The 24,893-nt window shown below is 44.7% G+C and overlaps 1 protein-coding gene across 1 annotated transcript in view; it reads right to left on the bottom strand.

Moving 5' to 3' along the window:
- Positions 1-24,893, bottom strand: part of pth2ra (parathyroid hormone 2 receptor a) — a 147,553-nt gene that overhangs the window by 80,768 nt on the left and 41,892 nt on the right. The window contains exon 5 of the mRNA XM_034215067.1: positions 20,573-20,670. Within this exon, the coding sequence (XP_034070958.1) occupies positions 20,573-20,670 (98 nt within the window). The remainder of the gene's footprint in view (positions 1-20,572; positions 20,671-24,893) is intronic.

Genomic DNA, 24,893 nt, shown 5'->3' with positions numbered 1-24,893 from the left:
TCAGGCGCCGATGAAAGCGTGGGCAACGTCCAAAGCCGCTGCCGAGGCGAGGGAAGAGGCCAAACAGGGTCCCGGAGCGCGCCACCCATGGGCCGATGAAAGCATGGGTGACGTCCAAAACTGTCGAGGCGAGACGGGGTCCAGAAGTGCGCCACCCAGGCGCCAATGAAAACGTGGGCGACGTCCGAGACCGCTGTCGAGGTGGTGAAAAAGCGAGTGTCCACACAAGGTCAACCGGCTGGTCGAACCTCCTCTCAGGCACAAAAAAAAAAAACTCAAAAGGGTCGTCCTGTCCACGATCAAAAACAGGTAGGGGAAATTGTGAGAGGATCCACACGAGGTCAACCAGGCCTGGTCGAACCTCCTCTCCGGCACCAACAAAAAGGGTTAACAGCAGACCCGGCGCCAGAACAAATCTAAGGGAGGGCATATGATTTTCATGGGAGAGCACACAACACCGTCACGTGCTGCGGCACAATATATATATCAAACAGCATTGCGCAAAGACGCACACTTATCGCAAATACATACACAAATAAAGGGCAACATAGAAACCATTTTTGAAACATTGTGTGCGTGGCAGCACAAACACTGGTAAATCACGAGCAAGGGACACTGGTTAAGGATGGCAGCTTCCTCATCGTTGCACTCGGAGAGAAATAGTAGAGACGGAGACGATGGACTGCTGTTAGCTCTATTATGGCATTTTGCATGTCGTGAGAGGTGTATGTTGCTGTGTGGGGAATGCTTTCCATTATTTTGGCCAACTCTGCATCTTTGTGCAGCAGCGTATACTCAAACAGCGATAGGAAGAGCCCACTGCCTGACTCGGACATGCTGTGGAGTGAATTGTGGTCACCTCTGAGAGGGAGTTGGTTGACAGCTAAAAAAGCTATAATACCAACGACAGCTGACGTAATAACGGTTCCGTGCCAGCTGATCTGCACCAAAGTACTAATTTCCTTATTTGTTTCCTCGCTTATCTGTCTCTCTCTCCACAAACTCTCACATTAAATGTGTTCTTTTGATGCGGCATGCCTTAGCAGTCCTTTATCAGTCTGTAATGCGTGTTTCCAGTCGCAAAAACCTTTGACAGTAAAAGCCACATCAGATGAAGACGTATTTACTTTAAACTGTATACAGGGGAAACAAAAGGCTGCGTCTGCTTTTAACGAATATTCAAGCCATGGTCTGTTGTTGTACCATGCAGCGGCAAAAGTGCGCTTCTTTCCTGAAAACAATCTCCCTGGAAAACGATCCAGTTTCACCTGGTTGGGTTTATTAACCCCAAGATCATCTGGGGCTGTTGGTCTTTGAGCGGTTGCTGGCCCAATAGTACCTGTTGATGTGCTGCAAGGTAGCGTCTGTAGTGGAGGCAACGGCACGGAGGATCAGGAGGAGGATGCTGGCGGGTGTGGTACAGGGTGTGGCAACGCAGGTGGTGATGGTAGGGCCACACGGAGCTGTGCCTCGGAGGACAGCGTTGGTGGCGGCCGCCTTGATGAGTCAAGGCTTCGGCCTCCCACGGCGCCGGGCATGGTTAACAGTCAGATGTTAATATATGGAAGCAGCCAGCCGTTAGTTGCTAGCCGTTAGCTGTCCACGTTAGCCGTTAGTCATCGTTGTTAGCCGTTAGCTGCTAGCCGTTGTTAGCCGTTAGCTGTCGATGTCGTCGGCCCCGGAGCCTCTGATAGGTGCCAGGGAAGGTGCCGCTGCGTGTAGTGGCCAGCACCTCAGGGGTAAATTGCCGGGCGGCCAGGAGAAACCGGTCAGCTTCTTCGGCTAAAGCGCGGGGCTCAACACTAGCCGTGTTAGCTATTCCGGCCTGGACATGCAGCCGCATGTCCCGAAGAAACAGTTCCATGAAAAAGAAGTCGGGTTCTTTCGTACCTAGAAAGTCGTGTATAATTTCCATGTGGCCGGAAGGTTTGCTGTCTCCCAGTGCCGAAACGATGCGGGAATGGCGAGCGACGTACTCAGCCATTCCGTGGGGGGGCGCACAGAGCCTCTGTCCATGTGCACGTGGCAGCCACGGACGTCTCCAAAAATCTCCGGCAGTTTGCGAAAAACGGCCTCTCTAGCCCTGTTCGGTCCAGTCTCGGAAACTTCTGCGAGACTTAAGTCGGGGTCACCAGTGTAGTGCCGAGATATAGGAGTCGGAGGCGGTGCATCGAAGGTGCAAAAGGTAACTTTATTGAGCAGAAAAGCACATGTTGCTGGCTTGCAGTCCCAGTAGAGAAGTGAGAGAGAAAGGAAGGACACACAGTAGGTACAGTCCACAAATGTGTCCGTGCGGAACAATACCCCCAACCTGCAGTTCCATGAGTGAATTATGTCATGTAACAGTGATCACTACAATATATAATGCACATTTTCAGATTCATATTATATTTTGTATCTCTACTGTGACATGTTTTCATGCTTTAATGTTCAGAAAGGTCTTTATTTTTCTCATACTGCCTGTGCTGCAACACCTCTTTTCACCCTCTGTCTGTGTCAATTTCAGGACAGTGTGACAGGGGCTTTACAGCGGTCTGTTCTACTGGATTTACAACATGACACATGTTCTGAATTGACAATCAGAACTTTATTTAGCCTCAGTATGGTTCATGGTTGAATGTGGGCCGCAAAAATATGTTGATTCTTAAGTGGGCCTGAGTTGAAAAAGGCTGGGAACCGCTGTGCTAGCCAATAGAAGCACGAGTGTTATATAGTGATCTCACTATGTTACGGAAGTAAACACAAGACTACAATGGAGGTGTTTCAGGTGGGTGGTGGGAAACTCCAACTTTGGGATTAACGTGCACACAAACCTATATACCATATAACACACTACAGGAAAGGAAAACCCTAAAAAGCATAATAGGGCCTCTTTAACCTTTTTTTCACAAAACAGCACATTGATCTACCAGTATTGCTCTTTATTCCAATTAGGTCATAGGATTCTTCGGAAAAAATGTGCAGAACCTCAAGGCATTTTTTTTTATGAAATCACAGTTCAATTTAATTAAATGTTACATAAAAATTCAGTTTAAAGTCTCAAGTATTTCCAAATGCTGTTTCCAACTTTTTCCATATCAGTCAAGCTGTCGGGTTAAGCATGTCCCACTTCATGCAAGACACGTAGAAAAAATCATCAGCGGCAACAAGGATTTGTAATTTAACTAGTCTTAAACCTTAGCATTGGCAAATACAGTATATTGTCACGACCTTAACACAAACTGGAGAACCCAAATGCACGACCCAGAGACAGTCATGAATGTAGCAAAACATGTCTTTTTAATTTCCAGAAAACTCCTCTTAACAGAGTAGGTACTGTATTAAACAGAAAGCGCTCACAAGGAGGAAAAAACAAGCGTAACAAAATTGAATTTAAGATTAACTTAAAGGGAACCTATCATGCAAAATGCACTTTTGTACGTCTTTTATACATGAATATGTGTCCCCGGTGTGTCGGGGAACTCACCAAGTGTCAGAAAACACAACCCTCTCTCTTTTCCTCCATACCCAAATCTCTAAAGACGGAGCTGCAACGGATCTGATACAGATTTGAAAATTCTCTGACGTCAGGAACGAGGAGCTCCGCCTATATGGCCAACTCTCCACCTATTAGGAGAATGTGGGGTTGGGCCACGGCCGGCCATTGCCGCTCGAAAGCGCTGGAGACGCTGTAGTACATATGCCAGGCCTGTAAGTGGCGCTAGTCTGCCACAAAAACAGCGAAGAAGACTTCCCGTGCATGGTTGCCCTTCTGTTTATTCTCCGCTGTGGCTCTTTTTCTCCCTCCCTGAGGCAAGCGTTTGTGCCTCCTGCTGCTGTAATTCAATGCAATCCGTAGAGGCAAGCACTGTAATTCTCTCCGATTAGTCCACCAGCAGATGACAAACATCCACCTCTCCGCCTCTTCCAAGGAACGAGGGGACCGTGGGGCAGAGTTTCAGTTTTTTTCCGCCGGTCAACATGTTCGTTAAAGTTTCATTTCATTTAATTTCAAACCTTTATTTAACCAGATTGGTCCCATTAAGATCATAGATCTCTTTTTCAAGGGAGACCTGCAGTATATAGGTTCCACATGAAACATAAAACAATAAAGGACATCATACATTATATTTACAGGATACATTTACATACGTAGTTATATACATTTACAAGTGCCCATAGTATCAACGAGCATTTCATTTAGCCTAGCTTTAAAAACATGCAGAGGAATGAGATTGCTCAGTTTAAATTATTGCTGAAGATTGTTCCAAGCAAGTGGAGCTGCGCACATAAAAGCTGTCTTACCTAAGACAGTCCTTGCTCTTGGCACATCTAACAATACTACATAATGCGATCTCAGACAATAGCTGCTTGCAACTCTCTGTGTTATCAGAGAGCAGATATAATACAGGAGTTTACCCAACAAAGCTTTATAAATAAACGTGTACTAATGACTGAGCCTCTTTACAGTAAGTAATGGCAAACCTGCCTTGGCATACAGGGTACAGTGATGTGTAAGTGCTTTACAATTTGTGACAAATCTCAGTGCGCTGTGATAGGCGGCATCTAACTTGTTCAGGCAATAGGCAGGTGCATTCATATACAACAAATCACCATAGTCCAGCACAGGTAAAAAGGTCACAGTGACTAGCCTTTTCCTGGCTTCAAATGAGAAACAGGACTTGTTTCTGAAAAAGAAACCTAGTCTAACCCTCAGCTTTTTAAGCAGGTTATTGACATGAAGTTTAAAAGTAAGACAATCATCAAGCCAGATCCCTAGGTATTTATAACAGGTAACCACTTCAAGTACTTGTCCTTGCATAGTAACAATATCTAAAACAGGCTCTGGTGTCTTTTTAGCTTTTGAAAATAGCATTACCTTGGTTCGTTAAAGTTTAAATCTTCCGGACAAAATTAGAAAAGTGCCGGTCAAAGGTCTTCTTTGTTATTTATTGAGCTTTAAAACAAATGAATAATGACTCTATATAAATCATATAAGAATAAAACACGGAGAACGGAGATCTCTTTTTCTCCCCCTCTTCTGACAGCCCAGCAGCTGATCAGAGCATGCTCCCCTCTCCTGCAGGGGGGCGTGGTCAGCTGCAGCTCATTTGCATTAAAGCTATGTCACAGAATCAGCCCCTGCAAAAACAGGGCTGGAAAGATCAAATAGAGCGAAATGCAGGATCTGTTTGGTATTTTGAAAAAAATACTATATTTATATAGGTATGGCCCTACAATATATTGTTCAAATACAGCATGATAGGTCCACTTTAAGTCTGCAAAAATTAACAAAATAACAAAACCTGACTAGACTGGAAATGATCCTCTCTTGGCTGAAGCCTGGCACGACCATCCATGGAAACAAACAAGACGAACTGACACAGGACAGGGGAAGACAGGATTATTTAAACATGAGGTGAGTGGGAACAGGTGGAAACAATCAGGGGCGGGGCAGATGCTGACGATGGCGGGAAAACACATACAGGGAGGAAGTAACAGGGCCTGAAATGAGAGACAAGAGGTAAGTACAAAATAAAACAGGAAATGGAAAACGAGACATGACATGAAACACGGGGACATGACTAGAGATCAAATGACATAAATAGACAGACATGACATGACGTGAAATAACATGAAAAGACAGACACAACACATAAACATAACTAACACATTTGAGGAGACACAACATATAGTCAATTTGGAGCAGGAAGTGGTTCCAATTTGTTATTGATTAATTCTCCTTTCATTATCTTTTGTGGAGTTGGTTAATTTTGTCCGTGTATAAAATAAGTAATTTGTTTCCATCATATCTCAAACAGACGAATAATTACGCTGACATTTGATGTACCTCTGTTTGAAACTGCTGATGAGACTGTTGGCTCATTCACTGCATTACATAATCTGAATAAGTGAATACATAAAATAGTATAATTAAAACAGTAATACCAGCCAACAATTTAAATATTAAACTATTTCTAAAAAGCTATGAACACTTATTTATGGTGAAAAGGCAAAAAATAAGTTGAAAAGTTGTTGTTAATTTAAAGTCCATGATGCAAACTCCATACCCCATAACTAATTTCCTAAATTGACATTGAAAGTTCGAATGAGAACATCATTCGCAGAGATATTGGAATGCATAATTCATGTTTAGAATTCAGTGACCTCAGTATACAAATGTCTCTGTCGACTGTGCTTTTTATTTCTATTATTTTAGTAGGATAGAGAAACGGGAAGAGGATTCCCATAATCCCTGCAGCAGTGTGGGACAATAGTGTCCATTAATACAATCATTGGCATACTGGCATTTTGGAATATCCATAGTTTTGCAATTTTGTCACTTATCATTGAAAAAAAAGTGTTTGGTAAGTATCATCGCTGTTGTATGGCCAACAAGCTTCAACCATCTGTCTGTGCTATTATATATTTGTTTGGCATTGTTTCTTCACCATGAACACCCACCAGAAGAGTCTTGCTCCTACACTTTATATGAAGTGAGAGATCGTCCTGAGAGCAAAGAGGACGGTCAACGTATAGGGATACAAATCAGAAAGAAAACAGAAGGGAGACAGGCTTTTCATTCTGTGTTATGCTAGTTCCTGCCTGAAAGACAGGGTCAAAACGTCGGGTTACGTATGGTAACCCTTGTTATATTAGCACAGGCGGAGCCCTCTACTGGACTCTATGGGTACTACCTTACCCTGCGAGCATTCTCCCACTGAGACTTCTATAGACGTAGCCGGCCTTGGGCGGGCCTACCTGAATGCGCGCGCATCACACCGTATAAAAGGAGGCCTCATCTCCTGACTACCATCCTACACCTCTCTTCAGCGAGCGGAATAGGACAGACAGTGCTCTGGGTAGAGGGCTCCGCCTGTTCTAATATAACAAGGGTTACCATACGTAACCCGACGTTATATCTCTCACAGGCTCCGCCCTCTACTGGACTCTATGGGTACAGTGGGTGGAGCCGCGATGTATACGCGCACTGTCGTCCAACAACAATATTCCACCCTACTGCCCCTGACCGGCTTTTATGGTCAGCAGCTGCTGCCCCACATTCTCCTTTAACCCGGTTGTAACCGAGGAGAAATCTGGGCTGCCGCCAACCAGCCGCCCCCGGAAGCAGATGGGCCGCCAGGCTCTCATCAAGGGGGGGCACACCCGAACACGCTGTGTCCGCGCGGCCCTCCACCTTGATGATGCCTGCCATAGCGGCTACTGGGGCCTTCGTTTTAAATGGCTGCTGCCATGTCGCCTCCACACACCGCCATATATCAGGCAGCTGGGGCGAAACGAAGGTCGGCTGCGCTGGATGCACCGGGCCGTAATACCCCTGTCTCAGGCGGCTTAGAGGCCTCGGTGGCAGCGGTGGGGGGAGCTGTAGGCCTACACGCTCCGCCGCCAGGGTCATCACCGCTGGGAAATCCCTCCGCGCAGACCTGAGAGTCGGACCTCCAGACACCGAGGCGTCCTCGTCCTCCTCCTCCTGAATCGGGGTTGACTGGCCCCACGGAAGGGAGAACCGGAACGACACTTCCTCCTCTCCTGACTCGCCAATCTCGACGACGTCGAGCTCCGAATCCTCCACCTCCTCCTGCGGGGCCTCCGCCGACAGGAAATGCTGCCCACGATGCTCACGTGTGAGCCGAGGAAGCATCTGGCAGGCTGAGCATGCCGGTGTCGGGCCCATACAGCTCACGGCGTGGTCAGGCCCCATACATAGGAAGCAGAAGGGGTGTGGATCCGCTCCCGCGATCAGGTTAGGACATTTCGGACAGGTCCTGTGGTCAAGAACTGACTCCATAACTCTCTATTCTCTCGTCTTTTTAAGCTCCGTGAAAACACTTCCGCCGCTGAAGAGAAAAGGATGATAGTCAGGAGGTGAGGCCTCCTTTTATACGGTGTGATGCGCGCGCATTCAGGTAGGCCCGCCCAAGGCCGGCTACGTCTATAGAAGTCTCAGTGGGAGAATGCTCGCAGGGTAAGGTAGTACCCATAGAGTCCAGTAGAGGGCGGAGCCTGTGAGAGATATAACAGGCTTCTTCTACACTTTCTACAGTGACGTCACCAGGGTTTTTCTGAAAACTTGAAATATATTCAACTTCAACAGCCACACAAAAAAAGGTGAAGCACTGAGGGAAAAAATATGATTTTTCTAAGGCTGCCATCTGCAACCGCATGCTCTGTTGTGAATGAAATCAAAAAAGAAGCTGGGCAGAGAAACAAATGTGTGACGTTGATGGCTTAACTTCTAAACTAAGCATAGATCTATACTTCTCCAGCATTACAATCCAGCAATTATTCTAAAACGGAAATGTTTAAAAAAAATGCTGCTGATGCTGTTTCAGGTTGAAGAGTCCAGTTTGACTTCAGATGGCACGGTATGCATTTATTACGGCAGCGACGTGCAGTCAGGGGAGGCAGAGCCTCACCTGTCATACTCCAATGTAGGCCTAACGGAAAAACAACTAAAGAAAAACTAAATAGTAATAATAATAATAATATGTCTCCACTGATCTGTGTTGTAAGTGTGATTTCTGTATGATTCCAATCGCTTTTTATAGTCAAAATCAGCAAATTGGCCGAGCTCCGCGACAACTACATGGGAGCGATGAGTGAGGCAGGGACGAGCTCTGCCTCACGTAAGCCCACAGTAACTGGCTGGAGCGCGGGCACTAATGTAGCGCGGGCACTTATTTTGTGAGCGCGCTCAAGCCAGTTACGGCCCGTCCACACTACAGCGTCTGCAGCGTCGACAGCTTCAATCTGCCCATTCACTTTGAATGAGGTGACGTCACGTTGCCGCTTTTTTTCGCCGAACTGAATTGTGGGTAGCAGAGCGGTCTGTCTCCGGCGTCTCAGGCGTCAGAAGTTGAACATTGTTCAACTTCTGACGCCTGAGACGCCGGAGTAGCCAGCGCCAGCCAATCAAATCCCGTTTCGGAAAATCTGACAGCTCAAGCCGTAGCCAATCAAACCGCATCTAAGCTGGGAGAGATATCCCGCCGTTCATTTCTATATTTCAAAAAAAGATGGAGGAGAAACTAATTATCGCCGTAGCAAATCACCCGGTTTTGTATGACCAGACCCTCTTCACCTACCGGGATACAAACCGGAGGAACCAGGCATGGAGGGAGGTGGCAGAGACAGTGGGTGAAACTGGTAGGTTTTCGCCTGTTTGGGGAGTTTATATATATATTGCTCCCATAAAATCCCCGGGGTTTTTTGCTTTGTATGTCGGGGGCGGGAGATTCATGTGATTGGTTGTTGGTCGTGTTGCTTGAATAACATCCCCAAGCTTCAGACACGCCCAGCTCCAAGCTTTTTTTGAAGCTGTAGTGTGGACGCTCCGTTACTGTGGGGTGAGGTGAGCAGGGTGCGAACTGGAGGGGAGCAGGGGGAGCTATAGCTCCCCTAGTGGTGACATGAGCTCCCCTGGGAACATGGTCTGTGAAATTTGGGGGGAGCTCTCTAAAATACTGATACGATGACCAAATAAATTCCATTTTGGGCATGTTTTTTTTTTTCAAAGGTGTAAAATAAGTGAAATAAAATTATATTTAGAGTTTATGATTCATGAAAAAAGTGTTGCCTGCTTGCACGCTGCCCGCAGCTCCAGGCCACTACCCACAAGCTCGTTTAGTTAGCACTGCATGTTTACCAGGCATTGTTCCTGCTGCTGACATGTCGAAAAGAAAAAAACAACGTACCTTGGGCAATTTCTTTAAAAAGACGGCCAAACAACCTGATCAAGAAGACCAACCGAATGTAGCTGGTGGTAGCACATCGTACGTTGTGACTGCTGCTACAACAGAACCGAGAGAGGAGGGAGCTAACGTCAGTGCTAGTGCTAACTTGACAGCTAACGTTAACTTGGGGGCTGAAGATTGATTGATTGATTGAAAAGTGTATTAACAGCTTGTATATTGGGTACAGTACAGTACAGCTCAAAACATACAATTGTTAAGGGGATGCAGACCAGAGAAAGACTTTCGTCTTGTTTACATCCGGGTCCCCCATTTCCAATTCATCATGTCATTTAAGAAATATAAGACATATTTGACATACAGATGGCTTATTTACAATTTACATACAGGTGGTTTTTTTACATACAGATTGCTTTTTTACAATTTTCATTTTAGATTTCGTTCTAATACATCCTAACCGGACATTTAAGACATACCAAGTCTACAGATATACAGTTAGTAACAGAGTCTAAAATGCGAGTATATACATAGATGGGGGGGGGGGGGAAGCTGTCCATTGAACGACAGGTTGAGATTTGTACCATTACCGGGGCCAGTTTTGCAATGCTCTCCCCCGAAGGTGCTCTTTAAGAGAGGTTTTGAAGGTAAGAATAGTTTTACTTTCCTTTACAGTTGCGGGAAGAGCGTTCCACCTTGATGTGGCATAATTGCGAAACGTGTATTCCCCCTTTTTTGTGCCAAATCTGGGTTTCACATGATTTGTGGAGCTCCCTCTGGTGTTATGATCATGGTATTCCTTGACCTTTGGGAACAATTTTGACATGTACATGGGTACCATAGAGGTGTAGTGGATCTTGTAGACCAGGCCCATTGCAAGTAGCTGTACTCTGTCGTCTACTCTAAGCCATCCTAGGTTGTCAAAGTGGGCAGAGGTGAGGTGGGTTCTAGATGAAAGGTCAAGCAGTAGTCTGACCAGTTTATTTTGCGATGTTTGAAGTTTTATTTTTAGCGCCTTGGAGGTGCTATGGTACCATGACGTGCAAGCATAGTCATAGTACCCTTGAATGAGTGCTCCTGCCAGAGTTTTCAGGGTGTTTTTGTTTACCAGAGAGGAGATCCGGTATAGGAATCTAGTTCTTTGATTGACTTTTTTTATTACATTGGATGCCATTTTGTCACAGGAGAGGTTTGCCTCAAGAATAGATCCTAGGCAGGGGCGGCGCCAGGGGGGAGCTAGGGGGTGCTGAAGCACCCCCCAGGATTGCCAAAGCACCCCCTAAGCACCCCCAAGAAATATGTTTTTTTTTTCGAAAATTATTATTATTTTTATTAAATTAAATCAGAAAAATTATTGATTACATCAATGCAAATGTGAAACAAATAAATGTTTGACCAAAAACATAAAGCCAACACAGGTGATATGATTAGGCCAATGGCCAGCACCCATTCGATTTTTGACCTACCCATAGGGTAAATTACTTTGTGATACTTGAGTGACTTCCTGTTAGCTGGAGCCCCAAATGATTTGCTAACAGCAAAGTGACAAATGGATCGTTTTTTAGTCCTTAAACGTCCACGTGTGGACACTCAATCAAAACCACCTGAAAGCGAGAGGGATTCTGCACATAATAGGCCTCGTGAGTACAAGTAGCTTACTTCTGGGTCTGTTTCATTCAAGCTCTGCTCTGTGTGTGTGTGGCTCGAGCCATTTTGTGTGCGTGCGCAAGCGAGCGAGAGAGAGAGCTCGCGCACCGGTGGGTATCTACCGGAGATCGTTGTGGTTAGCATCTGGTGCTAGCTAGCCAAGCTAACGGATATAAAGAGCTTTTTCAACAACAAGGTGGAGGGAGAACTCTCTCCTGTCAGACGGAGAGTCTCAGATAACCTCAGCTCAGGTGAAGTAAAGGACTCTCAATGTTTAGTTAACTTTAGTCTAGTTATCTCAGTGGGTCTCAAACGGTTTGTTTTAAAAGGGGAGTGATTTGTAAAATATCTATAAAGAAATAGAAAATCTGTTTACAGTTCTGTTTCATATGTATGTTGAGAGATACTGTATATCCATAGATCTCTTCATGTTGGCTCTCAAAGTGCACCAAATTGATGCTTTTAACTTCAATATTTAAAAATAAACTAGAGGAGGTGAGGACCCTCCTAGAGGAGGTGAGGTCCACTCCCCACTTGTAAAAATAGCACTTTACCCCTGCTTACACCTATATGCCGTGAGCTGATTACCGAGCCTTCATTGTAACAGTCGCGGGCACACTGTGTGTGTGTGTGGGGAGTGTTGCAGTAGAAAATTCAACTGTAGCGCTGGTTCATTAATGGGAAACCCTTAATGTTTGAGCACCCTCTATGAAACGTCAAGCTACCCCACAGCACCCCCTAGAGCAAATCTCTGGCGCCGCCACTGATCCTAGGTATGTAATTTCCTTCTTACTTGTGACAATAATGTCGCCCACTGCAACTGAGAAGTCGTCGGATTTGCTGAGATTATGTTTCGAACCGAAGAGAATGGACTCTGTTTTACCCAGGTGTAATGATAATTTATTAGAGACACACGAAGACGAGCCGTTGTGTTGTGTGTGTGGCGTCGCGTCTCTCCAGGCAGTGAGAGGGTTATGTTGTGCTATAGCTGTATTATTAATATTAATATTGTTCATGGTTGGTGCCGCTGGCTGCTCTTATCGCGTGTGTTCGGCTCTGTGTAGGCTACAGCCATAATAGGCTATAGCCCATGTGAAACAATGTAGCCTGTTTTTGAGTCATTTTAAGTTGATTTAATTAACCCTCTGGAGTCGGTGGACGCGACGGCGCATAGAAATATGATTCAGATATCTGCGGAATCGCTAGAATCGTAGCTTTTCAAGAGTATCTCCTGTGAGACTGTACCCAGGGCACAGCAGCCAATATTGCCGCTCAAAGCAGCTTGATTCGCTGTTACACTGTGTGTGATTGGTGGATTTGTGTGTCAGTCAAGGACATCTCGGCCGGCCGGCAGCCATGTCGGTCTGAAATGACCAATGGACACTCTAGAAATCTAAGGACCTACCAATACAAAAACATATAACAGGTGTCTCCCATCAGTTTCAATCTTTTAGTCTGTGAAGAAGATAGAGAAAATGGCTCGAAGGAACTTTACCGTTGCGGACGCGCTGGATTTCATTTTCGCGAGCGGCAGTGAAGAAGATGGCTCATCAGAACCTGAAGGCTTCGACTCTTCTGAGGAAGAAGAATGCAGGGATCCATTTGAGGATGGGTAAGTGTAAATATAACTTGTAGTGCATTTGCCATTTTGTGAGGAGTACCGCGAAAATGAACAATGGATTTATCAACCTTTTTATTTTCCCCTCATGAACTTTTTCTCGGGACAAAATAGACTCTTGATTAGTAAACGTTTACTCTGTGTAAATGTTATTTATGTGTAAACGTTATTTTGGCATGTATAAGTAAGGTTACATGTGTAGATGAATAAAAATAATCCTTTATTCGTCCCACAACGGAGACATTTATAGACATGTATTTTATTTGATCATACTGTTCTGGACAGATGAGACTTTGTCATAGACTTATTTACATGTGTGTCTGTGATAAACTTTATTTATGTGTAAACGTTATTTTGGTGTGTATAAGTAAGGTTACATGTGTAGATGCATGAGATAATCCTTTATTTGTCCCACAACGGAGACATTTAATTTATGTATGTATGTATGTATGTATGTATGTATGTATGTGTGTGTGTGTGTGTGTGTGTGTGTGTGTGTGTGTGTGTGTGTGTGTGTGTGTGTGTGTGTGTGTGTGTGTGTGTGTGCGTGTGTGTGTGTGTGTGTGTGTGTGTGTGTGTGTGTGTGTGTGTGTGTGTGTGTGTGTGGAGAGGTTTCACAGCTGCCTGGGCCTAGCGGCCCACAGATGACATTTATCCAGGAGCCTCCAGCTGTGCCTGCCACCATGTTGAGATCTACCGTGGATCAAGGGCCTTCACCACTGCCATCCCCACCAAGCACTAGCGGACCAGCATCACGACAGCTGCCTCCATCTCTGCCTGCGACGAGGTCAAGATACACCTCAGCTCCACAGCCATCACCATCAACCCGGACAGCAAAGAGGTCTCGTAGAGCACACGTACCTCCCACACAGCCACCAGCTGCCCATGCACCATCACCCCCACCTGCACAGCAGCCAGCTCCACTGTCTTGGAAGACAGGCGAAGACCCTGACACTGCTCCCCCTGTCTCCAGGTTTCAACCTGCTCGCACACCCGGGCCACAGCTCAGCTCAACAGTATCAAACAAACCCCTTGACCTGTTCAAGCTGTTCTTCAGTGCAATAATGGCGCGTTTCCACTGCAGCGGGTAGCCCCGTTTAAGCGTCCTTAACCGTCCTCAAGCGGCCAGGCCGGTTTTTGGTGGCGTTTCCATATAGCCTAGTACCGGCCAGCGGGTACTTTTTCCCTCTTTTTCCGGCCTCATAAAATCGTGGTTCCCTCAGACCAGGGCCAGGGCTGAACTAGTGACGTCAACACTCTCCACTGCTGATTGGTCAGAGAGAATCGTCACAAGATTGCGCGCGAGTTCATCCCTAGCGTCGCATATATATCTAGAAGCAAGCTTGCAGCATTTTTATACACAGCATTTTGTAAACGGAGGAGCTACAAAAATGGCTACTTCTAAGAAAAGCACACCGTGGTCGACCGAGGAGGTGACGCACGATCACTTTCATATCCTCCATTGTTGTGTGTGAGTTGTGTCGCATTGAAGATGACGCCACTGCAGTTTTATCTCAGCGTCGCTCCGCCCAAAAAGCCCGCCAAAAAGCTGATCGCCCCGCCTACACTGCGTTGCTAGCCCAGGTCCTAAACTGTAATGGAAATGCGCCACGGCCTGGGCCGGCCAGCGAGGCAGCCCGAGGCCAGAGCGAGGACGCTTAGGGACGCTTAAACGGGGCTACCCCGCTGCAGTGGAAACGCGCCATAACAGTACAGACACTCTGTACCAACACAAACAAGCGGGCTGCACAGGAGATGGGAAAGGGTAAAACCTACAAATGGACTGACTTGACTGTAGAGGATTTCTATAAATACATGGGGCTGCTGAAACTGGACAATGTATTGGACTATTGGAGGAAGGATCATTTTGTCAGTGTATAATGAATAGTTGGTTGAAGGAAAAAAAGTTCTGATGTTCAATATTGTAAATGGTGAGATTTTGCGGTTATATTTATATACATTGTTGGTATTATAATAAATTGTTGGTTGAAAAAAAAAGTTCTAATGCTCAATTCTTTTTTTTTTTACACATCACATGAACCTTGTTATGTAATATGAAGTCATTATTCAGTCCTGATATATCTCAGTCCTTGCTGTGGTGAAAGTAGAGTGATTGACAGCTGTTTTACTCAGAATTCGAATTTATAAAATTTCATTTTAGACATGAATAACACATTTATATACAGTGTAATTCAAATATTTCACTACTTTTGTAATCCTAAGACTTTGGTAACCAAATCTAAAACACCAAAACAATTCGATCACATGAGTAAATGTGTGTTTTCACAAGAGTTTTGAAGATTTTCCGAAAATCGGATGTCAAATTTTAAGCTTTTGAGCTACTTATCTCATCAAACAGTGCTCTAAGGTGAGTAATTTGCATATATAGCAATACTAGAGATTGTCCTGAACATTTTGATATGTAACACATGGGTGCCATTTTAGAAGAAATACATTTAAAAGGTGATTTAAGAAAATCGAGAAAATACCCTTAGACTCCAGAGGGTTAAACAGTCAAACGTTACATTGGTGGTCCGTGGATTATTTATTATCAAGTTGATTGAAGTTTGCGTAGCCCATACACAGGGCCGCCTTAATGCACGGGCTGACTTGGGCTGAAGCCCAGGGGCCTACGGAGATCAGGGGCCTATCATGAGCCAATAAAAAAGTTAAAACAAAAAAGTAAATTTAAAAAAAAAAGTTTTTTATTTCGGATGTTTTTAAAAAACATTTAAATAAACAGTCTTGGCTTTCAGAATATGAAACTTTTATTTCCAAAATCACACGATAAATACATTTTTGAAGCTTGTAAAGGGAAGATGACAGCTCTCACTCGCCACTCACTCCCCCTCCCTCCGGCTGAAATTATGAAAGAGTATAGTAATCATAGATAACACGGCAGGGTCCGTTACAGTTTGTTTTAATCTGGTTTCAAATAAACAAAGTCTTGGCTTTCAGAATATGAAACTTGTTTCGGCAAATTCAGATGATAAATACAACTTTGAAGCTTGTAACGGCATAATTACAAGCGGAGAACGGAGTAACTTGACGTCACAGCAGGCCAACAACAGCCGGTGTTTCTCGTGAGTGTTTTCCCCGGGAAACAAACACAATACACACAAATGCAAAAACACACACACACACACTGTAGAGTTATATTTGTATTTGTTCATGTTAGCAAACTATGGATAAGCTTAAAATGGGAATAATTTGGGTAAAACTGTGAGCTGGATTTGGGGCCTGTTGACATGTGTTTTTGAGGACAAAGGAAGATGGGGGAAGGTGAGAGCATGTCCTGATTTGCATTCAACTTAGATCTAGCTACAGTGGTTTGTGATATTAAGAGAGGTCCCTTGGGTTTCTCTGGTGCTTATCAATAGTAGCAGTTAAGTGAATACTGTTCAAACAATACCTGTGTTTGTGTTTTATATTGATTTCTCTGTTTTATCCTTTCATAAATGTAAGGACTACAAATGGCTATAAACATTCTGGGCTGGTTGGAGTAAACAGGGTTTTATTGCTCTGTGGGGGAGGTGTAGGTATGCAGGCCTTGAGACCTTTTGTTGGAAAGTGAGCCTGTTTGGTTTCCTGCTGCGTTTCCTGCTGCGTTGCGTCTCCCAATGAGATGACCTGAAAAGATGACCAGCTGACCTAACACCAAACCCCTCCTTCTTACTCTGGTATATATCCGGTGGATCCCTGGCGTTCGGCCTCTTCTTCACATGCTGCCCTCGGGTGAAAGTAGCTCTGCAGTATGCGAACCAGGGCAGGAGTAAGCCGGTATTACTCCTTAAGCATTACAATATAACTAATATATCATGTTGTATTGTAATGATTGTATTGCATTGTCATATTGCCATTAAAGTAGATTATTGTTAACGTTTACTTTGTAGATATGGATTCCTTCCTGTATTATAACTGGGATGGGTATCGTTTGAAATGTATCGATTCCGATTCCGATTCCGGTTCTGCTTATCAATTCCGGTTCTTATCGATTCCCCGTTTCGATTCCAAAATTGTAAAAGAAAGAGGTCAAACGTTTAGATAACAAAAATATCTTTATTCTTTTCAGCTTTAACTGAAATTGTTACAAATAAAAAATATACATGCAATACAAATGTATTGCACAATAGCTGTGCTTTATTTTAACTGAGCTATGCCTGTGGCAAGCTATTAACACTGTGCCCAATTGTCTTTTTATTTTTTAGTGTAGTGGAGCCTCACTTCAGAGCGTTTACCGCGACCCATCTTTGGTGTTATGAAGTGACTGAGCTCGTGAACTGTCTACGGGAGGGCGGGGGGAGCCTCGCTGCGGGGCAACTGTGGACCTCTGTCGCCTGTCAGCGCAACTTACATGATGCCGTTTAAAAAAATTAAGGGCGGTGCCGGCCATCAGCGTACCGAGCCGGCCGTCAACGGCCCGCTGACGACCGGCCGTTCTGTGATTCTCCAGGTCCGCCCTGTATTCCACCGGGTCGCCGCGGTACAGACGGACCCGCTGGAATACAGGGTCTACCGCGTTTAGGAACCGTTAAGCAGAACCGAAAAGGTGTATTTTGTACGGGTACCCGGTACCCGGCATTTTCTTATCGGTTCTCATCTGGAACCGAGTTTCGGTTCCCAACCCTAATTATAACCAGCTTCATAGGAACGCGCGGAGATTTGAAAAGCGGATCAGATATCCCTTTTAATCTCCAACAACACACACACACACACTAGGGGTTTCACAACTACCAATATTTACTAGTCGACACGTTTTTCAAAATAGCAGTCTACTAGTCGTTACGTCATAATAAAGACACAAAGAGAGGTGTACAACTGTATTTTATATCGGAACTCATACAGTTACATTAAACACTGCATTTTAATTTGTGTTACATGGCTGAGTAAATAACAAACAGTAACTGGACTTAGTAAATAACAAACAGTAACTGGACTTAGTAAATAACAAACAGTAACTGGACTCACCTAAATCGACAGCAAAAAACTCTGTTTACTGAAATGCCACGTAAATCCAGTGCGCAACAGCGCATTGCGCAACACTTTACTCGCTGTCCTCCACGATAACGTCCACCTTTCCAGATTTTTGGTTTGCGTTGAGGAACACCAACGCATCGACATGTGAGGGAAGGAGGCTTGACCGCTTTCGGGTGACAGTGTTGCCTGCCAGGGAAAAAAACCCTCTCACTCGGGGTGCCTGTGGCTGGAATAGCTCCTCGAAAGCTTGGCTAAACGGGGGACGCGGTGCACGTTTTCTGCCCACCACTCCAGTGGGTTATCCATTGTGGGGATATGCAGTGTCCGCTGGCAGTAAACCCTAGCTCATCATCCGCATCACTGTTGACCTGTTTTTTCTTGCTGCTCGTATGCCTCTGTCCTGTGCTGACGCCGGTCCGTTGCTCACTGGTGCTAGCATTACTGCTAGTGCTGTCGGCAGCGGGTGTCTCATCTTCAGATGGTTGCGCATAGCAGATGTATTTTTGTTGTACTTCAGTACAGCTGTACACAACTGACACTTCACTGTGGAGTTGGTTACATATTTGTTGAAGTACTGCCATACATAAGAATGTCGGACGTGTTTTGAAGCATTTTGCAGCACCTCGTTTACCTCCATTTTTTTTCACGACTAGTTGACTAGGGCCTACAGCGCCGACTAGTGGTAAAGGTAGTCGACTAGTCGATTAGTTGGTGAAACCCCTAACACACACACACACACACACACACACACACACACACACACACACACACACACACACACACACACACACACACGAGCTTCCCCCAGACCAGTAATCCCAACGAAAATATCTTCCCTCCGTAGTATTTTGATCATTTGCTCCGCTAATCAATCAGATCGATGGATTCCAGAGATTTTTCTCAAAAATGATGACTCCGAAACAGTCAGTGGGCACCACTTAACAGCCAATCAGAATGAGAATATGTTTCACATGTGACTTATTCAAATTGCGAGTGATTGAGTGACAGATGAAGGTTGTTTAGGAGAAAAAGTTTGAGAGTGGCGCTCGGAAAAGGAAATTGTTGAGGGAAAAGTAGTTTTGAGACATGCAGCTATTACAAAAAATGCCGAAGCTTACAGGTTATTTTAAACCTGTAGGCCAGGATGAGGAGGAAGGACAGATTAGTTCTGTACCGAGCGATGGAGTGGCGGGAGAGGAAAAACAGACAGGAGGGATGTTGGAGGAGATGGAGAGGACGACGAGGACTTGCTACGTGGAGGGGAGCCAACGGCAACCGGACAAATACATGAGGGAGGCCCGATACGTCACTCATCTGGAGGAGAGGACCAGGCGCGCATAGAGCAGAGTGGAGAAGTGCGATCACAGAGCCTGCCGAGGCTATAAATGACTTTGATTTGTTGTTTAAATAGGGGGCCTACAAAACCATCAGCCCCAGGGCCTGATGGCAGGTTAAGGCGGGCCTGCCCATACATGCTCGGGAAATCTGTTGACATGAACATGATCCATCGGGACGTTTCATGTAAATGTAGACCTGTGGCACCACCTCGTGTGCAACAGATTTTCTCTTTATAATAGGCCTATGTCTGTGCTGTTGCTATTAATGCACGGATCAGCATTTACCCACTCCCGCAAAAAAAAAAAAAATCCCGACTCCCCCGGAGACCGTGGTATAGTTCGCACACTGGAGGTGAGGCACAGATGAGCTCTGCCTCACCTCAGAATGCGTCACCCCACAGAAACTGGCTGGAAAGCGGGCCCTAAGCGCATGCCTGTTACCATCTCACTGTATGTCACCAATGTAATGTTTGTAGATCCCTTTATTACATTTATCCTCGCCATCCATAGTCTCTAAATAACTTATTTCACGTATGATATTTAGGCCCGCTGGTCTCATCATACAACGGCAATGAAAAAAGCACCAGGAGAGGCATCCATAACCTCTGCCGCACTGAAGGGGGCGCACGTGAGCCCACATGTTCTTGTTGCTACTGTTATTCTACGCAGAGACGGTAGACGCAAACAACAAGCTAGACTTTTGAAACTAGAGGAAGATAAGGAGGACTTTTACAAAAATGTAATGGAGATTGTTGTCCAGAAGGATAGCATGGACTTCATCTTCAAGTCAAGGTAAGACCCCAATTGTAATGAACATGGGATCTTACTAAGAAAGAACAATCCAATATTTAGATTTTGGGTATCCTTTTGTTGAACAGTCTGTTTAAAATGAATCGAAGCATCAGACTAAAAAACGTTTTGAAAATAACCGAACATTTTGATTAAGGTCAAAATATATTATTTGTAAATCTGACTCTGAAAGAGTCAGTGCCTCACCAGCCATGAACCTCACCGCACGTCACTGTATTACGGCACCCTATCTCATGATACTTTTCGGGGGTACCATCAGCCTTGACTACCAGTAACCATTGGATGATAAATTAAATGTGTTGCTAATGCATCTTTTCATTGATTATACCTTGATATTTCTTTTGCATTTCTTGCAGTTGATACTTTTCAGGACACAAGTTAGAAGCTCCATTCTGGGACAAACACATACCTGGGAGCCAAAGCCTCCTGTAGTTATTCCCCCCGATGTGTCTGTTTGTCACAAAAATAACCCATCAGAAAAGCTCTTTTCTCACCTGAAATATCCGATGATAAAGATGGCCACCAGCAGAGAGCTAAAGGACACAGCATAGCCAATGGTGTACATGACACACAGCCGCTCAAAGAAGTCTTGCTGGAACAGAGAGACATATTTTCCATTCAGTGAACTCTTTAAGGTGAGATAGAGTTGCAGAAGAAACACATACAGCTGCTGGGATAAAAGATGTCATAACATAGAAGCCAAAAAAAACCCAGAGGGATAATCCTTCTCTATTAGCATTTTGACAGGGAGATATACTAGAATACCAGGTGCACGAAAACTGGATTCATATACAACGTAAATGCTGCTATATTAATTACACTTAAACATTCTAATATGATTATTTTGTATTGGTGCCTATGTCCTCTGTTCAATAAAATAATATTGGACTGTCTTTATTCTTTTTGTATTCTGCAAGCATTTTATTGTGTTTTAATGGCATATGGAATGATTCAGTGCATTTGTTCTTTGCCAGATTATTCATAGTCAGCCTCCACATGAGCTTTTCCTGTGAGATTGACAGTTTAGACTCTTACATATGCTGACACTCTTTGTCATAAATGAATATTCTTGTGTATGGGACTAATACCCAGGGGGCAAAGTCATTTTACAGACATGGAATGTTGTAAAAGGTTGTCCACCAGAAATGATATCTAGGACCTTCAAGGATCACAACCTGGGTGGACAACCCGGTCAACTAGCTACTGGAAAGCTACAGTGAGGATCCAAACAATGCAACCCCTATATGAAAAAAAGTCAAAAATTCTGTCTGGATCAGATGCCATCATTCTCTTTCTGAATGAATATCTCGGTGACAGTTCATGGTAAAGACAAACTGAGCCAACCTATTGAAAGAGCAGAAAATAAGCTTTCAGGTGATGCCTTGGTTAAGCCTGTTCTCAATAAGGCCACTAGATGGCGCTATGGCTTTTTTGTCTCTCCAAAGCTAAATCCATTTCAAGCAATGCACTTGTGGTCCTCTGGAATGTTTGCTGTGTTCAAAATGGGTAAATATACTTAAAAGATTATTTCTATATAACATATTAAAGGGTTTACATTAATATACACAAGGTTTGCTGCCGATGCTAAGTTGAATTGATTCAATATTTACAGATTTTCCAGCAAGTGAGAGGATTTTAAGCTAGCTAGCTAGCTGTTACTGTAAGCTAAAATTCTTTAATAATTTGTAAATCAGTTTTACAGTATTATTCATTTAATCAATATATATATATATATATATATATTTATTATCATTTGATTAAGTGTTTCATGTGTGTGATCTTTTTGTGTGTGCAGTGCTGTATGGATCAATACCATGCCACCTTGACATGCACACTTTAAAACCTCTTGAGCCCGAATGCTCCCGGTACCGGGGGCAGACGCAGCATCTTGTAAGAAACACCATCCCAGGGCTTGTTAATATTTAACAACCTATTAATGTGGCATACCCACTTAACGGGAAGAAACTCAGCTAACAGAGGATAATAACCATTTTACCTAATGGAAAACAATTCCAACACCAAGCGTCTAAATCAGCATGCTACATTAGCGTTACATTAGCATCTTGCGTATCAACACCTTTGGGCATAGTCACTACCTACCACTTATTCAACCAGACACGTACTAAATCACTCATTATGATGAACAACAGATTGGGGCTTGGGATCAGTTATGAACGTATGCAGCGTCAGCTAACAGCACAAAGTTAGAAGGTCATGCAGCAGGTTGAACCTGATGGTGTTTACATCCCAGAGACCATGATGAAAAACAGCGAGATCCCCCATGTGTTTGCCATGGACAATCTGGACTGGAAGAAGAAGACACTGGAGGGTGGGAGTTTTAATGCCACCACTGTAATCATAATTGAAAACCAAAAGATTGTGCGGGTCCAGGAGGGTGCCAGACTCCCCACTTCTACCTCGGATAGAAAGAAGACTCTCTCAGATGTTACTGACCTACCTGCTCCCATGTGACACGTCTCAGCTAAAGACAGGCAGAGATCCAGGTCACTTGAGCATATTGAGAAGCTAGAGAGTCTGGATACTTCCTCAGATGGCACAGCTGAAGACCTGTTACTTACTGTATGCGGCATCTAGCAAGAATGGTTACAACTTCAGAATTGCTGGATGCTCCTCCAGATGCAGAAGCAGGACTGCCTGGCTTTTCTGCCTTCTGTGCAGACCTCCACCCACACAGACCGGCCAGTATCATTGGCTATCTTCCTCTCATCCCAGCATCTCTAACTGATCCTGCTGTCCTGAAAGAAGAAAATGAAACGGCTGATCAAGACATCGCATGCACTGGGAGACAAGTATACCATTATCATTGGAGATCAGGCTACATATGAACTCGCAGTTGCCATCAGAGACAAGCACAGAGATGAGTTCTGGAATGTAGTCCTGCTGCTGGGGGGATTTCACCAAGCTCATAACTACATGAAGGCTGTTTGCAAGATCATCAGGGATGCAGGTGCAGAGGATATTCTTGTTGCAGCTGGTCTGTTTCAGGAAGAGACTGCCAAGAAGATGTTTGGTGAGAAGGCTGACCACTACCAAACCATGCATGCTCTCAGGATCCTCAGTGAGGCCATGTGGCGCTTGTACTGGCAAGCATTTGAGGGATGTGCAGCAGACAGAGAAACCCAACACTGGCAGTCACAAGTAGAACATGTTGTGAAGATGTTGTTTGAGAAAGACACCACTGCTACTGAGAAGTTGGTGATCATCCAGATGTCACGTCCACAGATATAAATCCTACAAGAACAGATGTTACTTTTCCAGGAATCTCTGCAGTTTTCTGGTTAATCTTTCTGGAGATGTCAGACATTATCCACAGGTTCATCTACTACCAGTGGGAAGGTTACTGGGCAGGAGAACTCTGTGAATCAGCATGGATGCTACCTTACCTCACTGCAGCAGGACACTACAAATATGGGCAGCAGTCTTTGCGTCTGTATTTGTCTGAGATGAAGAAACTGCCAGAGACAGCCCCTAAGGCACATGAAGCACTGATGGCAGGTGCATTTGTTGGAAGAAGAGCAGATGGCAACCACAATGGTGTCTCTCCTGCTATGCTTCTGGAGCAGACATATAATGCAGATGCCAAGGAGGCAAGTGGTCTGGATGGCATTACACTCAATCGTGCTGCCAGGATGAAGTGGGTCTACACAAAACCACTCACTGCAGCTATCTCTGCAGAGCTCAAGTCAACGCTGCACCTCCATTCCTCCAGCCCCCACCATGAATCTGGTTGGAGTCGTGTCAACAGGGATGCAGAGATGGTAGTCAAGGTAATGGCAGCAGTAGAGACCACCCCATTCACGACAGCCACACCATCCCTGAACAATATATCTACTGGTGAGTGTGCAGATCCCACAGTCAAGGACAACCTGAGTGTGAAAGCAGTTGGTTTGAAGGCATTGTCAGAGTCACTGTCCAGTGACCAGAAGAAGACAAGTGTTGTAAAGCTAAACACCTTCCATACACAAAACAGGAGAACTCAGCATTGTTGACTTCCCCCATCCCTCTTCCAGGAAGATGGCAGAATGAGAACAGGGACCAAGGCGGGCCTTGTGAAGATCTTGAAAGAGAAAAACAAAGAAAGCAGCATCCCTGATCTGCCCAAAGACTGCCTCAAGACCGCAGTAGTCGTAGATGCCATGTCCGCCATACAACACTGGTCTTTTCACAGAGGAAAAGGATTTGGAGTGATCGCTGAGCGATACAGGCACCTGCTGCTGATTGATGTGCCTCCTGGCACTGACATCATACACTTCTGTTGTGACAAATACAGTACAACCAGCCTCAAGTCAGCTGAGCAGGAACAGAGATATGCCAGATCCAAACCAGCGAAAGTGTATGAAGTCAGTGAGCAGTACACAGCTCGGGATCCAAAGAAGTTTGTTTCAGTGTCTGCTAACAAAGCAAACCTGCTGAGCTTCCTTTGTGAGAAGTGGTGTGAGGATGAACAACTTGAACCTGGTCTTGGCCCCACTCATCTCTACCTGGGTGGTGGATTCAAAGAAGAGACGAAGAGTGTGGTGCTCACAGCATGGTCTGTTATGGATGTTCCTGCTCTTGAATCAACACAGCAGGAGGCTGACACTAGGATCTTCCTCCACACTCTCTACAGCAGTGGTTTCCAACTTTTTTTTTACCAAGGCACCCCTGAAAATATTTCTCGACCCCAAGGCACCCCAACTTTTTGTAGATTTAAAAACCACTTCAGAGCTTAAACTAAAAACAATAAATACACCATAAATTGGTTTTCAAATGTGTATTTAATTGAATAGAACATTTTATAGAACAAATAATTTA

This window comes from Gymnodraco acuticeps, unplaced genomic scaffold (genome assembly GCF_902827175.1).
Source record: "Gymnodraco acuticeps unplaced genomic scaffold, fGymAcu1.1, whole genome shotgun sequence".
Taxonomy (NCBI): Eukaryota; Metazoa; Chordata; class Actinopteri; order Perciformes; family Bathydraconidae; genus Gymnodraco; species Gymnodraco acuticeps.
The sequence above is the reverse complement of the archived record's forward strand: the minus strand, read 5'-3'. Positions and strand labels throughout refer to the sequence as shown.